This window comes from Hyposmocoma kahamanoa, unplaced genomic scaffold (assembly GCF_003589595.1).
Source record: "Hyposmocoma kahamanoa isolate Upper Pololo Valley unplaced genomic scaffold, ASM358959v1 63, whole genome shotgun sequence".
In the NCBI taxonomy this organism is placed as follows: Eukaryota; Metazoa; Arthropoda; class Insecta; order Lepidoptera; family Cosmopterigidae; genus Hyposmocoma; species Hyposmocoma kahamanoa.
Window position 1 is genome coordinate 80101 of NW_020653851.1, and position 18448 is coordinate 98548.

Sequence of the window (18448 nt, forward strand, 5' to 3'; positions counted from 1 at the left end):
ATTACAAGAATGCTAAGCATTATTTATTTAATATGATTGCTTGCTTACTTAGTCTATGTTACACATAAAAAGACTGCTTTACTACGTCACAGTAATAAATAAAAATTAAAAAGTGGGCAATTTCTCATTCATGGGAGCCGGTTCCAAGTTGCCCTAATTTTAAGAAAAGAAGAAAAAAATTAAACACTCGTGAAAATCGCAATATTTCCCATCGAGGATAAACTCTAATAACTTTCACGTCGAATACATACCGTAACTTTCCAATTTATAATAATCAAACATGTTTTCTTGGGAATACAAAATGTGTTTCAATTTTTCTTATCATTAGTGTCACTTCAAATAAAAGCCTCCTAATAACAAAAGTTCATACCGCATCACCTGCACCAGTCGCGCACGTGAGAAGGGGCTCCTGTCGGATTGGATTGCACACAGTGAAGTAACCTGTGCATCTCCGTTTTAGCAAAAAATCGACTTAAATACCAATTTCAGCGCCAGTGACTAAATCGTTCTCATTCATGTAAAGCAATCTATCTAAATGAGTATTAAGTAATAGTTTTATAAACTTTATTGTACATCAATCAGACAAAGGGAACTTTAAAATCCATGCACTTTTATACGGTCCAGCATATTTTACACACTTGATAATTAAAAATGTATCCAAATATCATTACTGTCGCTCTCATTTTTGTCTGCTTTTAAGTCAAATAGTTACTTTAAGCCAAACATTTACTCGAAATATAACAATTAGATGGTGATAGTGGTGGTGGTGACGGTGGTGACGGTGGTGACGATGATGATGGTGGTGATGATAACGATGATTGTGATGATGATGTGAATGGTAATGATGCTGATGATAATAGTGATCATGATGATGATGTTGATGGTGGTGATGATGATATATTGACGTACAACAAAGTTTATAGGACATTAACAAAATACTTATTTAGAGATATTTATTAATTACATATAAATTGATAAGATGGTCTTACACGGATGAGAAGGATTTTGATACAGGATATTATATTAAAATATTTGTTACATGTTAAATGATGTTAAATGTTCTTTTGTGAACGATAAAATGCGTGTTGTAATAATAATTTCTCATTACTGTGCCGTCTTTCTCATTTATGTTTATGAGAAAATCATTCGTGTTACTGCAATCTCATTCGTGTGATCTAAAATATCGGGTTTTTTTTTTGTTTACATAACTTATATATTTCTGTGATTTTATAATTATTGACATTGCTTGAACTTATTTGTACGTTTAAGATCTTAAAACCAAAAGAAAAAAGGGTTTAACAAAAGTAACTCTAAAAGTGCCATTGAAATTCGAAAAGTGAAATTCACCCAAATAAATTCCGGCGGCACCATTCTTGAATCTTGAGCACCACAGCTCCTAGCTTAGATCTGATTGCACCCAGAAATAGTCGTGAATTAGTCGGTTAGTATTATTTGTATTTTGTATACAGAATTTGTTGTTTATTTTTTTGTAATACATGCTATTTGTACATGTATTTATACATGTTTTATTAATGTTTAGTTTTTGATACACAAAAATATACAGTTATTTTTCCTTAATGGCATTAGGATTTATCAATTGTCATAACTTATATTTATTAGTGTGTGTATGTCGTGTTGGGCTCCTGACTTACACCAGACGAACGAGTCGCGTGGAGTACACAGTCGCATATGACAATTGATCAGAATAATTTAATAATGAATGAATGACTTAATTGAATAATGACTGACTGAGAATGACTATTATAATTTATAGCGCAAGTCATTTTCAAATCTAGTTTTTTGCGACTAGAACCGACTAAATAGCGAACTTTTTTCTGGCTAACCAAATTTTCAAAACTCGACCATGGTCACGCTGGAATAAGACGTACGAAACCTAGGGGGCTGATCAGACAAGAACGTGTTGTCTTGTCGTTGAACATGTTTTTAATGTGGTACGAACGCTATCGAAACGGGTTATGGAAGATACCCATTTGTTTTTAAACGATCATACATAAATTCTAATAGATTTTTGATATTTTTAGCAAGTTGCAACCATGTAAACGAACAACACTAAAGGAAATTTCGGGAATATTCTAAATGCCATCTAGCGGTGAGTAGACGAACTTCAGCGAAGATACGCGAATGAAAGCTATGACGCGAATTAAACCTATTCTACGTTTCTAGAGATACCCGAAAGATGGCTCTAGAAATGTATTTTGTCTCTTTCTTTTAAGCACAATTGATATTGATATTCCTATTGAAACTCGGAAATAAAAGATTTTAATTGCATAACATTATAAAGAAAACAAGGCATGTAGGTATTATTATAGTTTAATAATGCTTAACGAAAAACAACACAACAAAAAAGATCACAGTTAAACAAAATATAAATGCATTAAGGTTTACGGAATGACTATCAAATAGTTGTTACAGTTAAGTTTAGCCAACGATATCTATGGTACTAGCTTAGCTTTGCTTTTGTTCTCCTTCAATTTGTTCTTGCTCCCGTTTCTTCACTGGGCCAGTTTGTATAATAGGAACTACTCTCTCGTTTGCCGATTTAGGGGGTGCTTTCAGAGGCGCAACAATCGATAGGACACCATCGGAAGATAACCTTGAAGTCACTAAATCGGCTTCAACGCCTTCTGGCAAAGCATATCTTCTCGTAAACGACCGCGAAATGAATCCATGTTCATCCGGTCTCTCTTCATGCTTGGCTTCAACGATTAAATACCCGTCAGCGGTCTTTATCGAAATTTCTTCAGGTGCAAAGTGCTGCACATCCAAATTTATTTGGAACTTGTCTTTGTCTTCCTTTATCGATGAACCAACATCTTGATTAGCTGCTTGAAGGTTCCTTAAATTGCGCAGGTAGCCATGGTTACTTTGAGGTAGAGCCAAAATAGTCAAAACGTCTTGAGGTGTCAAGCCAAAATGTTGGTCGGACAGCTGACGAGGGCGTATTGGCCGCTGCCTTGGGTGCTCATACTCGATATACAGAGGAAGGAAAGCCATTTTTATTAGTTCACAATACACAGGTAACTGGAATATTTAACAAAACACGATTCGCTGAGGAATTCACCTGTAAAAAGACGCCGGTCACCGAACTAGCTCACTCGAGTCTTGTAAACGAACGAATGACATACAAGGTGTACGTAAGCAATGTATTTATATAAGCGAGCGCCATCTCTGGCACAACCGCGAAACATCCAGAAACTGTTTTCTTGAATGGTCGCGACTAGGAGCCACACGTACACTTGCCAGAGATTAGTCTAGAACGCAGCTGTCATCAACATTTGGATATGATTGAATTGTTAACATTTTATTCTGTTCAAGGTTTTGCTACACTAAAGAAGGACGGCGACATCCCATGTATTTTAAGACCCAGTGTTTTTGATGACGTGTATGAAAGAGATCTATCGATGCTTGTGATTCATTATCAAAACATCAAAAAAGTTGATTGAGTACAGCCTGTAGAAGTTGGGGTATAAAGTTGATATAGGTTATGTTTATAACATTGTCCTGTATTTCGCGTCAGATGTATGTTCATAGTAACAGAAAATAACAAGTTTTCAGTTTGTTCCCTAAAATAATAAAGAACTTCCCGAATATTCCCTAATCTGCCAAACACTGCCACATTTAATAATAATAATATAATAATAATAATAATAATAACGCACACACTCGACATAGCCCCGCACTAGGGAAACCCTGTGTCGCGGGTGCCATGGACACACATAGACAACCACAAATTACACCCAAACTCACGAGAGAAATAAATGTAGGCCTTGCAAATATTTCTCCCGGCCCGGGAATCGAACCTGGGACCTCTGCGTGGCAGTACGGCATGGTAACCGTTCAGCCACGGAGGCAGTTATAACTTATCATATCATGTTTTATTATTATTTAGCAATGAAAATGAATAAAAATTATAAAAATACTAGTATCGAAAACTAAGAACTTCCATATTGAACTTAATTTTGAAATATACAGAATAGATTTGTTTTGATATTTTTTTAGACCATCAACTAGGCCACACTCACAGATTTGTTTTTTATTAATTTATTTACTTCAACAAACAGTTGATCTGATAGAAATTGAATAGGTACCAATTCAGGCCTGTATAAAAATAGTTTGCTAATTGATAAAAACAAAATCTAAAGTACCTGCTGATACATAAAATTTTAAATAACACTGGTATATAATATTAAATTAAATACACCGTGTTGATATTTGCTTATCAGACAATATCTGCCAGCTTCTTTACAAATTACGTATATTTGAATGAATAATAGTGCAAACTCTGCAGTATGATCGTCGCACCTGTCTAAAACCCGAGTAATTCATAAGAATAAAATATTTTATGGAAGCAATGATTTTTCCAAACGTTTGTAAACTCTGGCTAAAGTTGTTACTACTCGACAATAGATAGCGTTGCCAGTATTATGACGAAATTGTAATTTATATAACTTGAGTATATTCCATTTATCTAGACAGTTCGGCAATCGCATCAACGTCTATCATGAATTAAAAATAAACCTTACATTGACGCTTAGTACATAAAGTATATAAGTTGCGTGTTTAGTTTTGCAATTCTTGCACAAGGAGTGACGGCTGGTGAAATCGATTGTCCTTGATCTATGTATTGTCCTTCAAAAGACCTTTGACTCTTGCTGTATAGAGACAAAATTGTTTGATATAAGTAAATAGGTAGATAAGATACCAATAACAAAACATCAATTTGAAAAATAGTGCAATTAACCATTTGTAATATTAATAACACATCACGTCTAAACTCCAAGGTATATAAAAAAAAACAATATAAATAGTCTTCTAATGTCTGAAAATGCTTTATCATAATTTGTGGCTAGGTTCACACGTGTTAAAGACCGGCCGGCGAATGAAGCTTGCTACCTATCTCTTTCTGTCATTCGTTATCAAATGTAGTGTGATCTCGCTTGCGCTCGCCGGTTTCCAGCGACGTCCCTACGTCAGTCATTCGCCATTCATTATCAACTTCACTTGTATTTTCTTTTGTTATTTCTAAGCAAAATTGTAGTAAAATTGTAGTGTAATAAATAGTGGTTATTTGTTAAGTGTTATACTTAAATATGGCCCCAACATCGAAGCTGGGTCGAGGGAAGCCGTTAAAAGGACAAACTAAAGAGGTGCTTTATAAAATTTTTAGATATTTCGAGACAGAGATAGAAAGAGACCCCAATTCCACTGTGACAGCGACGCAGCTCGTGGCGCATTCGACCGGCATTTCTGTCAACGCTATCAAAAAAGCGTTAGCAGAATACAAGGCCAAGGTTGCTGTGAAAAGAGAGTGTAATCCGACTAAACGCAGAATAAAGAATCATATCACTGTTGATGACTATGCCGCACAAACAATAAGGCGGGTAATATACGGGTTCTATCATCGCGATGAAGAATTTCCTATTATGAAAAATTTATACTTTATACTGAAAGGGGACATTGATTATCAAGGATCTTTATGTACATTGAGACGTGATGTTAAAAGGATAGGTTTTAAATGGATGGAAAAAGATGATTACAATAGTATTTTAATAGAAAAACATGAATTTAGGTACACGAGAGTGCAGTATTTGAGCAAAATTGAAAGTTACAGGAATGAAGGTCGGAACATTGTTTATACAGGTGAAATTGCTATTGAAAGTAATCGCATAGCATCTAAACCTAGATCGGACGGAAGCTCAACTTTACTTAAGCAACCAGCGAAACTTAGATGTATTATTTTATTAGCTGGAGATGAAAGCGAGTTGATGAAAAACACAGTATTCATGTATAATAATAATAGAAGAGATTTGAAAGAAGAAAATGAGTCCCCGAGGGAGAATTTTGACCAATACGAGAAGTGGTTCAAGTTCCATTTACTACCAAGTCTGAAACCGAATAGTGTTGTGATTGTTGATGGTGGCTCAAATTATCACAATCGAATATTAAATCCTTGCCCGCATTCGAATTCTAAAAAGAAGGAAATGATGGATTATCTAACAACAAGAAACGTGCCTTACTCTGCAGACATGTACAAACCTCATTTATATCAATTGGTCTTGCTAAATAAAGACAAATTTAGTGATTACAGGACCGATTCTTTGCTACGAGAATATGGACACACAGTTATTCGTATCCCAGCGCGCCATCCTGACTTAAACCCGGTAAAAAATATTCTTAGTTCGGTTAAAAATTACATTGGTAACGATCTTCAGTTAAACGTGGAAAGTGTGATGAAGATCGCCAAAGAAAGGATCCTATCTGTGGCACCGGCAGAGTGGCATAATGCCACGAAACTTGCCGAGGCTGAAGAAAATGACTTGAAAGCCTCTGAAAAACTAATGGATGACATCTCAGAAGGAAACTTTAGAGATGTTGATGACGATTCGGAAGAGAGTGAGGCAGAGGATGACTCAGATCAGGAATCTATGGATAGTGATTAGAGTGACCATAAACAATGTACACGGATTAGTGGTTATGAGAGTTAAATTATTATTTTTTAAAGACTTGTATCTATTCGGTGTCATACTCGCATACTTGACATTGTAAATTTAAGTATTGGAATAATAAGTTGATGTGAATGAATGAGACATTCAGTACGAAATCGTGACTAGAACGTGTAGTTCTCCGTACGTATGTACATAAGGTACGGTTTATTGCATTTTCATTTAACAGTTCACATCACGACCAGCAACGGGTGACCCGTGTCTATTATTTAAGTTACGAGGATCTGGTGAAAAGTAATATCTTTTGACCATTTCCAATATAAAAACAATACTGGCCACTTACTGTCAATTCGTTTTCAAAATTAGCAACACTCTTTTGTAACGTTTCGCTTTGCTTTAGACATGTCGAAAAAAAGCAAAATGTATAAAAATTAACAAATTTTAACAGACATTAAATTCGCAACTGCAGCTCGTGTCATACTAACTAATAGATAAAATTACATAATTAGTAGATAAAATAATAGATCTCTATTATTTGATCTACGAAGGGCGCCTGAAAAGTAATTTCTTTTCATTATTTCCAATTTATAAATAACACTTGGCCAGCATCGTGACGTATTTGATTTTAATTATTTTTTCAAAATTAGCGACACACAGACCGAACATACCTTTCTAACAAATGTAATTTCCCTTACAGGGATTTAAAAAAGAAAATGGACGTCTTCTACTCCATACTTAGGTAGATTACTTACTACATTAGTAGATTCCTTGGATTACTTTTCAGCCGCCTCTCGTATATCGATAAAAATCATCGCTTTTGAAAGCGCGTAACTAAGGAAGACCGTACGCCAGTTACGACAAAAAATTCAGATACGGTATTTAGTGAAAAGAATTTCGATATAACTAGTAATAACTATTATTATATTAGAAATACACAAATCTTTTAATTAATATTTTAAGAAAATGTAAAGCTGTACACAAAGTTACACGAAAATCGTATGAGGTATATGATACCAAAGAACAAATAACAGTTAACATAAATGGAATTAATAGTTATGTTAGTACCTTTATACAATGTAAAATTAATGCCACCAAATATTGATTCCCGCCACCAAAGCTCGAAATATTGATTTTAATTTGTATTATTAACGTGTTTAGAGTATAAAAATGAATTGTTTTACAAATAAATATATACAAGTTTTGCTTTTTTTACAAGTTCATCATTTTTCACTTGGACTTCACAAGACAGACCTTTGTAAGTGTTTATTAAGGAGAATAATAGACTATATAGAATTAAAGATAATCTCAGCACAGAGTACTAAAAAAACCGACCTCAAAAGTACGTGGAATTACGTCTATTTGCTAAGTTTTATTGAAATATCCTTAAATTCGCCACTATACGGAAGAGATAATAAAAATCGGTTCTCACTACTCAAAGAATATTGAGAGAAAAACGCCTTGAATTGGAGAAATAGCAAAATCAACCATTAAAATAATTTCTCCTTAAGAAAATTTAGGCGCTATTTATAAAAATAAATCTTCATGCGTGAACAGCCACCGTTAGAGGTGGATGATTTCCTTCAAAATGAAATGGGACCACTATGGAAGTACCCCCTTTCCAACAAAAAAAGAATCATAAAAATCGGTTCACAAATACCGGAGTTATCGCGTAACATACATACAAAAAAGACATACAGTCGAATTCAGAACCTCCTGTTTTTTTGAAGTCGGTTAAAAACGAAAACGGCGGAAGAAGCTCCTATCTTTAGATTCACCGTTATTACTTATTAATTAAATTTTCCACTTGATTAATAATCTCATTGAAATAATGTACCTAGATGAAAAATTGAACAAAACCCGGACAGCGATCTCAGTGAGACATCTATTTTTAGTCTTTTCCTCATACCAATTGATATTCGTCATGAGTTCACTCAGATTATTTCTATAATTAATTAGCGTATGCTACAAGATTGCAGTGCTCTAGGTACGGACAACAGCACATCACATTTTTGTTCGAAAATCGCCTCCAGTGCAACGGAACAAGATACGTCAATGTGTAGCTTGATTGCTGTTGACTGTACAATCAAGTTTGGCACTACATCGTTATGGTAAACGGCATAGAGTTGAAGTCTTCAAGTACCAAGCTTGACCTGAGGCCCTACTCTCGAAGTCCAGCAATGAAAAGACTGGCCCGTTGGAAACTGTCAAATCGCGTGTCGAACATTTTTAGTTGTAGATTAGCCCCGATCGAACTTCTAGTCTGTAGGTCATCCATAGTGGGAAAACGGCCGTAATTTTCGTGCTTCGAGAGTAAGGCTCCTGCTCTGAGTGTACCTCAACATTATTCATCTAGTTCCTGTTTCTCATTTATTTAAGAAATTCGTAACTTTCATGACAACTATATTACAATTTAAAAATGTGTAAATACTACACGTTATTTTAAAATAAAACCCGTTTAGGCATTGACTTACAAATAAATGGACGACGAGTCTAATACAAAAACCACGAAAAAAATATCCCAAGTCAACCTATTTAAACGTAATGACATGTAAAGGAATATGAAAAAGCTAAAACGTTGAATTTAAATTGTAATGTTATCGCAGTACTGTCTAATTTTGCTTGCTTCGCTGTCAGTTGAACAAACGAAGACTAAAGCGTGAATGACGCTCTGTATACTATTTTAACGCCCTATAAATTCGGACACTTTTTAGCGCGGACCCGTTTAGGCATAATTTACATTGGCCTTTAATCTTCACAAACCAAAAATAAAATAGGCATTATCAATTGTTCATAACAATTCAAATTAACGCATGCCTAAAAGAAAAACCAATGATTTTGTATCCTTAAAAAAAGGAAAAAATACTTCGAAATAAAACCACAGGAAACTACAACACAAAATATAATTCACGTAGATTCTCTTTTGCTTAATTAGAAAGCTTCTGGCAGCTAACAAACGTCACAGCAATCTACCAAAATAAAACGTCTGTCATTCTTGCCTATAAGGTATTAATTTGTTTTCGTTTAATAGGTACTCATAATAGAACAAGACAATCAACTATGTTGCCGTTTTTCGGTTGCTCTCATAGGACGCGTCTGCAATCTTTTGTACCCGATCGCCAACACACCCTGACTTTGTCACCTGAGGATATTGTAACCCTGGCTTCTGTTCAAGGGAATAATTACTACCGTCCTTGGCTGAAAAATCTCATGAAGGCACCATCAAAGATTTCTTCTAACAGGAACAAGTTCCAGGTCAATTTGGACGTCCAGCATTTTGCTCCGGACGAACTAACAGTAAAAGCTGCAGATGGTTTTCTGATTGTCGAAGGTAAACATGAAGAAAAGAGAGATGACCATGGTTGGGTTACTAGGGAATTTAAGAGAAGGTATGAGCTTCCCAATGGTTGTGACATTCGAGGTGTGCAGTCTCGTTTGTCCTCTGATGGGGTGCTGACGATTGACGCTCCGCTGGAAAGGCTTAGTCCTAATGAACGCATTGTTCCTATCACTCCTACTGGACCAGTGAGGACAGAGGCGACTGATTCGAAGACGGAAATAGCTGGACCAGGTGGTGAAGCCGCAGCTCTCCCAGCCGCATTAGCAGTTCCCCCGCCAGTTGCGAACGGGCAATAAAAACCATATGACCAGAAATGTTGATTATTATTGAGTAATCAATTTTAAAACGGCTCTATTACTTAGTGCACAACATTATGGTGATAGAGAAGTTGGATTTAATAAAGCGGTTCAGTATTTATGTTATGGTTCTTAAAAACTGCAAGAAGTGTATTTATTTTGGTTCGTTTTCTGTTTGATTTCACTTGTACACTCCTTATAATTAATATATGATGTTGTTTAAATGTGTTGTGTATGGCTAGCAAAATAATGAACCTTGCAATAAGTATGTATAGTATAACGGGTGTAGTTTTCAGAGCTCTAATTTTAGCGGCAGTGACTGTACTAAAGATAACAAACAAACTATTTTCAACGTATGAAAAGTTTTCTGTTCTCACCAAACAGCTATCGCAGTATGTACAACTGCTTTTGCAGGTGCATGTAGACAAATGTTTAAATAAATTGGTGTGATGGCGCAAAACAATAAACCGCTTTGTCAGGCGCCTAATCCACACTGGCTAAGTATCGTTAGTTAAAGTCCCTAAAAAAGTTTCCCCATAGGTACAATTAGAATGTTACCATTGTTGGTCGCCAGTCAATCAAAAAATATTATTATTATTATATATATATGTATGTATATATATATATATATATATATATATATATATATACATATATAGAAACCGCAAGATATTTATTCGTAAGAAACCTTTGAGTATGTTCTAATAGTAATCCAAAGCTTTTATTATTATTTCCTTAGAGCAGCTTGAGACGTTGTGACGAAATTGTTTTTTTTTTTTGTCATGATCATGGGTCGCACCTTTTGGGTACTACCTGGGCCCCATTCAATACATGTTATATTGATAATTAGGTAAAGGTCGTAAGTTACAATTCACTAGAAGCTTGTATTTAATCAAAATTATGTTTTACAGATTTCTCATAGTTGCAAAACAGATTAGTAAGACAGTACGTATTAAATATTTCTCTATAATAAACATTTTAACTGCTGTCAATTTACAAATGTATTTATTGGAAAATTTTATTGAATATCATTAAAAAATTATAGATAAAATTTCTCTTCATCTTCTTCTTTTAAATATTATGGCCCCATCGAAATAATCGATAATTTCGCCAATGTCAACTAAAAACGACTATTGTGTATGCGGTAGTTTTATAAAAATAATATATAAAATTATGGCGGACGCCATTAGCGAAGCCGGCACCTTGAGTATTATTGTAGACATTTGTAATACAATTCTGACATTCATATTTTTTTAAACCAAAAAAGTTCTAAATCGACCAAAAATACTTTTCACATTGTTTTTGTTGTCATATAAGTATACCATTGTCCCTTTCCATTCTCTAAGATTGTCCCTCGCCTGGCTAACTGCTGTAAATGTCATATGGCAAATTTTAATTTCGGTTAATAGCTCGTGTTACATAATATACACGTATATACAAAAAGTTAGACGTATGTTTAATGGAGAAAGTAAGCAAATTTTTTAAGCTGAGTAAAATTGTATGTTACATCATACTTAAGTATGTCACATACGACAATTTAGTGCTAGAAGGGATGGTGATGTTCTTATTGTTCTCTGTAGCATCACGGTGAAAACCAATATTTTTTATTCTTACCTTCACCAAAAATAAACTACATTTATTATACCTACTTTACTACGACGTACTTACATTGACTATAATTACAAATACAGAACAATAAATCACAAAAGTGATTACTTTGCAGAACAATTGCATTCGAAAACAGACGTTTTTTACAAGTTGTAAACGTTGTAAAGCTTTGTTTGTATGATAATTCTCAAGTGGTAACTTTCTACTTCTACTGTCTCTCTTTCTACTGTCTTACGCAGACAGCATTTGTTGTAAAATTTGACATTTACCGTCACTAAGAACTATGTCAGCTTTTAGCATTCAATATACGGGCCTGTACACCGCGACGCGACCCTGGTACAGTCAAGAGCACATCAAGCTTGACACTTTATATGTCCTTTGGACTGTTCTTATCGTAAGTGGCATAGAGTTGTATTAAAGTCTTAAGTGTCAAGCTTGACGTGCTCTTGACCCTGTACATAGGTATCTCGACGCCACGACATAAGTAATTTTTAGAAAACAACAGAATTCTAGATGAGTACATAAGCGACGGTAAAATTCTGCTTCCTAAGTAGAAGACAGGATTTTTTATGATACATTTACGGCATGTAAGTACGGCGTGCGTGCTGTAGTATAATGCAATAGTAGACCTTAGGAGGGCTGATAAATATCGGCTCGTTGGCACACACACACTACGTTTTCACCCTGCGGTCGGTAGACACTGACTCCTCCCCGCCCCACAGTTCCGCATAGTGTGTTGCCAGAGACGACAGAACAATTACTTAATTAATTTGCTTACTTCAATATACTTATACACTACACGTGCCACGGAAATTTTAATAAAAATTTCAATTATTTCTACCTTCCTAATTCCTACCTGGTTAGTTCTGTCTTGGTAATAAATAAAAAAAAAATTGTATGAACGACCACTGAGACAATATGAAATGTAATTAATTTTGCATCCGCCCAAATGCCAATCTAGAATTAGCATCACCTAATAATATTCACGGTCTAATTACTGTGAACATTTTTGCTTTGCATATTATTATCTGTGAAGACTGACGTTAACCAATAGATGGCGCTGGCATCTACTTTTTATATATCGTAAAATTTTTAAGTAATTTTTCAGAACTTGAAATATATTTCGCAAAAGCAGCGATTTACTTCAAAACATGTTTAAAAATTATGAACTCAGTAGAAAAATTTTAAGTTTTGTTTTATTAATGGCAGATTAGAACTACTTACACATAATGTCTATGTGATTAAAACTTAAAGATATGTGAACGTCCAGGGAAAAAATACTTCCCGCGTCAGCCACCAGGAGCGATATAAGCTGATGTGATGACTCTATACCCGTTACGTAAAATGTAGTCAATTAATATTATCGACACTGAAAAGAGGAGAGCGATTTAAAGTAATTTTCTTAAGAAAAAATCGTAACTAATTTTATTTGTTATATCGCACAACTATTACAGTAGTGTTGTAACTCAAAATATGTGAAACATAGAATAATAACGCATAGAATGATAGTTTCATATCAAACGAACTGTCACAAGTGAGGCAAAAACCAAATTCATGTAGGCTAGTTTTAGTAGTAGGTTAATTTTCGTTTTTAGTGAATATTTCTATAAAAATACAAGTTGAAACGCGCTACTTCCTTGTGGAATGTGATCTTAGTATCTATTTTATGTTTGTATTTTTCACTCATTTACCGCACATTTCGTCATTTTTAGCTAAAATTCTGGAGCTGTTCGCGATGCAAGTTGACCTTGAGCACTGACGGCCCGCCCGCTCGTGTAGGCCCTTTTGGCGCGCTTCAATTTGCCTCACTTAGCGTGTGCGGACTAGGTTTCTATGCGTTATTATTCTAATATGTGAAATTTAATATTATATCGTTACTGAACGTAAAATTTGATTCTCTACACGCCAAAAAAGCAGTTGTTAGAATATTGTAAGAAACAATCAAAAGATATCTACTTAACTCAAAAAGAGACACACTTTATGTGAGCTAGTTCTGGCCAAAATAATCCTAATTAAAAAACTTAAAATTACTATTTCCATTTTATTTTAAAAATACATTTGAGAAATTGCTTATGTGTCTATAATAAACTATAACATATAAATTTTAATGGTTTTTTTTGCGGGAAGTGAGTAATTCGTTTTTCATCGATTCTGAAAAATTCCTCTTTTTGAGTGAGAGTGTATAAATATGAAGGAAATGTAATGTAAAATCAGACTGCAAAATAAGTAGGTATATGTCCAAATCCATTTCAATCCATTTCTTGCATTTCAGTGACTGTGCTTTAAGATACGAGTTTGAGAAGTAAGGCGATGATTTTCCAAATGCACGTTAGACGTTTTACCTTTCCAGCTAACGACTATTTATTTTTTAAATTTGAAATTAAATGTAAACAATATTTTGATGTAGTTAGTGTGACTGTTTCAAAATTTACATTTTTGCTAATTGCATTTGCAAGTGGTACTTGTAAGTCTCATTTGCCGAACGCGAATCTCCCTCTAAGAAGAGTTTAGTTAGGCCCTATGGCCTAAACCCAGTTCATTAATTCATAAAATTCATACGCAATTGCGATACAATTCTCGTGCAATGAGAGACTTGGCTGCTATTGATGTTTTTCAGGTGTTGGTGTATCACGTTTATAACAAACGCATTGTAAACAACTTTCGATAACGTAAATTCTTTTAAAGTTACATAAACAAGTCTACTCTCTATACTATAACACTATAGATTCACAAGCAATGGTATTTAAAACTTAAACCCACACTTGCGTAAATTATTAAATTTCGACAAAATAAAACACATTCAATTGAATTTTGATTATTATATATTTACAAGAAACTTATAAGACTAGCAAAAAAATAAAGCACAAATTCAACTTAAATTCAGTCTTTGAAAGAAAAATGTCTTCACCGGCACTAAAAATATTATTTTAGTTGGTTTTCTCATAACTGGGTGAAGTGAGTTGCTTTTTGACGGGCCCAGTATGAGTTATTGGCACAATCTTTTCACCGGTTGAAGGTAGAGGTAGAACTTTTGGAGCAGTAATTGTGAGCACACCGTCTGATGACAACTTTGATTCAACTGTGTCGGGCAGGCACCCCTGAGGCAACGCGTATTTTCTCACAAATTGCCGGGATATATATCCATGTTCGTCCATTTTCTCTTCGTGTTTGCCTTCGATTGTGACTTGGCCGTCGACGACCTTAACGTTGATTTCTTCCGGAGCAAAATGCTGCACGTCTACGTTTACTTGGAACTTCTCGTTATCCATAGTGATATTCTGACCAACGTCGTTTAACGCCATTCTATTCATTGCAGCTTGCAGCTGCTCCATAGGTTGGAAGCTGTTTTCCCATTGTCTGAATACGTTGTCCCAGGGTCTGAAGAATTCTGGAGCAAAGAAATTACTTGGTACCATCGTATTGAAGTTGAAAAAGTCGTCCGGGCGGTATAAGTTGCGCTCCATCATTCGGAATGGTCTCTCGAAATCGTAGAATCGCGGAATAATCGACATTTTCACCGTGTTGTTCTCTCCACTCAATTTCAATTATTTCTGAAGTCACTGTTTACGTCTTGTTATTCAAACTGATGCAGAAAGCGCTCCAACTTCCCTTTTTATACTATTCGACAAAGCGCCATCTAGCATCGGGTATCTTTAGCTAGAAACTTCGAGAAGAAATGTGATTATACTGTTCGAGAAACTGCGCGACCATATTAGATAGTTCTACAGCGACGGAGCTCATGGTATTAATTAAAGCGATACTACAAATGGTCGGGTTATAATCGTTTTGCGCGCCATCTCGTGTGGAGTAGTAGTCCTACATAGTCTTGTTTGTTTGTAATGAACAGTACATACATAAAAGTTACATTTTTTGTCGCTAGGAGACATTCCAGAAATGTAGCGCTAGCCGCCGCCGTGAAGATAATCCTTCCAAAAATTCCAATTTGAAGGAAATTCTTTGACACCAGGAATAAACACTACAGCTTATGTATTATATACATAATATAAAGTACTCTTTGCAATACGCTAAAAATTGCAACTTTTCATCAGAGCCTTTTCAAACAATATTAATTATTTTTCACTACAAGTATATTCATTATAGGCTATAAAAGGGGGCTGTCGTTTATTATTTATTATTATACAAAAAATTGAAATATACAGGAAGGTATGTACAATAAACGCTTAAATACTAGAAACTAAAACTAAGATTAAATAATATGTGAATAAAATTGCAGCGAACGTCACCTAGCGACAAAAAATGTAACTATAAAATATACATTAAAAAAAATATTTTCTAAATTACATATTTTCTTAATTTCGAATTTAATTTAATGTAGATGAGTAATTTGGTATTAAAAATGCAAAATCGACAAAATTCGAATAAGCGTATTAATTATAGTTAGTTGTGTCCTTTGATTCTTTGTTTTTTATTTATGTATTTGCATTCTACAGTGGTATATAAGTTGTTACGTAGTAAAAGAATCATGAATCTTTTCGGGCACAGCGAATTAGAAGGAAGTCAGTAAAGCCGGGTCTCATTAGTGAGTGAGCTGCTACGGATTGACTGAATGTTTCACAGACATATCTAATGTCTGTGGCATGTTTGCACTTAATGCATAAAGTTGTTATCAACTGCGTGAAGTTGTTATCAACTGCGTGAAGTTGTTACCAACTGCATACAGTTGAGACTTCAACTTCAAGCGTCGATTTGAACGATAGTCCGAAATCAAATTTATATCAAGGAAACAAACAGTTATCAACAGACAGGCAATAAATAATTTATACTACCTAATATGCATGTACTAATACACTAAAAAACAATACTCGGAATAAAAAACTAAAATATTTCATACTAAGTAATTTTATGATTTTTTATTATATTATTATTTATATATTATTATTATTTATAATAAAAATATGTAAACAGTAATGAACACACTCAACATAGCCGCATTGGGGAAACCCTGTGTCACGGGTGCCAAGGACACATAGACAACCACAAATTACACCCAAACTCACAAGAGAAACAAATGTAGACCATACAAATATTTCTCCCTGCCCGGGTATCGAAACTGGGACCGCTGCGTGGCATTCCGGCATGGTAAAGTAAATTATTATTATTGTGTTGCGTCTACAACCACTATTTTGACCAGCGAACGTGTCGATTTTCAATTCTATGGAGATAAAATGGTCGCTTCTAGTTGCCGGTTACTTATTTTTATTATTATTTACTTATATACTCACAAACCTCTCTTGCTACACTAACATTCATCAATCTTTTCATACATTATTCTGCCCTCTTATTCTTCTCACTACGCACTCCAGCGTTTTTAAGAACACTCTCAATTTGATCAGAGAATGTTCTTAGCGATCGTCCTCTTCCAATGATTCCTTCTACGTTAGCTCTATACGTTTCTTTTGTTAATCTACATTAATTCTACGCTCCATGTGCCCAAACCTCAGCATACCCTTTTCTATTTTTGTCACTACATCCTCTTTCAAATCACATTTTTCACGAATCGCAGCATTCTTCGAGAACAAAAACTAACCTTATGTATCCAATACAAGACACACTTTTGTGCGGTGCCATCGAGTCGATCGACTCATCCAGTCGAGATATAGATCGAGTTTTGGCAGTAATGTTTAAAATATTACGTGTTTTGATCTACTTTTGTGTTATTTTCAGATAAACAAAGTATTTTTGGTAATTTTCACCCAATGTGAGAGTCCAGGGAAAGAATGTTCCAAGTCAATTGAGGACAATTTTAAACATTTTAAATATTGGTGAAAAAGACACGTAAATAAAGTCAATTCTGACGTAAATGTATGTAACGATATGTAATCCATTTTAACTATAGATATTAATAAATCTTTTTTAACTTTTCTACCATTTAGTCGCAAGCATTTTTATAAGTAAAGTTAATTTTTCAGATCATTGAACATTATTTAGCCTTTTTCTGTTTTAGGCAAATTACGGTTATCGTTTACCGAACTGAATGACGGTACTAACTTAAAACGTGTTTTAAGAAACTTTGATCATCTTTCCCTGGTCTCTTCGTATACATACGATATGTAACTATATCAAGTTAGTATTAATATTTATTATTAAGTATTAATGTTATGCCTGTTCCAATTTTATATAAAAAAACTACTACTATCTGGGAAACGTAGGAAAATAAAATTAATTATACAACTAAGTTGCATTTAACAAACTTAAGGCGCAAAATGTCCCCTCTCGTAAGACGTTATTGCTGCCTCATGGATGCCAATAACTTAAAAGTTGTTTCTATAAAATGCTAAAGCGTTTTTGGGCGTTGGATGCGAGGACCTTCCCTGTGAAGTACCGGTACATGTGTCCACTATTTGAAGAACAATAAACAATATATTCAGCGTAAGTTTCCTAGGTGATTACCAGGGATCGGAATAGGTAGAGTTTTTTTACCTAACCTTCGAGGAACATAGACAGAAAATGGAGACTGCCTTACGACACATTTTCTGACGCGTATAAGTAGTGAATAGGCGGGTATCTATAAAGATTTCCTCCCGTAAAAAAAAAGTTTGGGCGCGCGTTTAGTGTGCAAATCTAGAGTACATAGGTCTAATAATACGTCTCTTGTGATTCCAAGACTGGATCGATTGAGACTTTGTAACGATGGAGCACTAAAGTTATGGTTCCATACAAAAAATACACATTTATTTCTTTCCTATTAAACGATTAGATTTATGGCAAAATGTGATATGACA

At 34.6% G+C, this 18448-nt stretch overlaps 3 protein-coding genes across 3 annotated transcripts; 1 reads left to right on the forward strand and 2 right to left on the reverse strand.

Moving 5' to 3' along the window:
• Positions 1-2317: 2317 nt before the first annotated feature.
• Positions 2318-3135, reverse strand: LOC113230552 (protein lethal(2)essential for life-like). The gene has a single exon (XM_026464547.1). The coding sequence runs from the start codon at positions 3013-3015 to the stop codon at positions 2467-2469; it is 549 nt and encodes a 182-aa protein (XP_026320332.1). The 5' UTR covers positions 3016-3135; the 3' UTR covers positions 2318-2466.
• Positions 3136-9449: 6314 nt separating this feature from the next.
• LOC113230551 (alpha-crystallin A chain-like) lies at positions 9450-10334 on the forward strand. The gene has a single exon (XM_026464546.1). The coding sequence runs from the start codon at positions 9522-9524 to the stop codon at positions 10095-10097; it is 576 nt and encodes a 191-aa protein (XP_026320331.1). The 5' UTR covers positions 9450-9521; the 3' UTR covers positions 10098-10334.
• Positions 10335-14509: 4175 nt separating this feature from the next.
• LOC113229893 (protein lethal(2)essential for life-like) lies at positions 14510-15232 on the reverse strand. The gene has a single exon (XM_026463582.1). The coding sequence runs from the start codon at positions 15215-15217 to the stop codon at positions 14633-14635; it is 585 nt and encodes a 194-aa protein (XP_026319367.1). The 5' UTR covers positions 15218-15232; the 3' UTR covers positions 14510-14632.
• Between the last annotated feature and the right edge of the window lie 3216 nt (positions 15233-18448).

Bases quoted from the DNA above. Each gene is read 5' to 3' on its own strand.
- LOC113230552 (XM_026464547.1), bottom strand. From the start codon at position 3,015: ATGGCTTTCCTTCCTCTGTATATCGAGTATGAGCACCCAAGGCAGCGG.
- LOC113230551 (XM_026464546.1), top strand. From the start codon at position 9,522: ATGTTGCCGTTTTTCGGTTGCTCTCATAGGACGCGTCTGCAATCTTTT.
- LOC113229893 (XM_026463582.1), bottom strand. From the start codon at position 15,217: ATGTCGATTATTCCGCGATTCTACGATTTCGAGAGACCATTCCGAATG.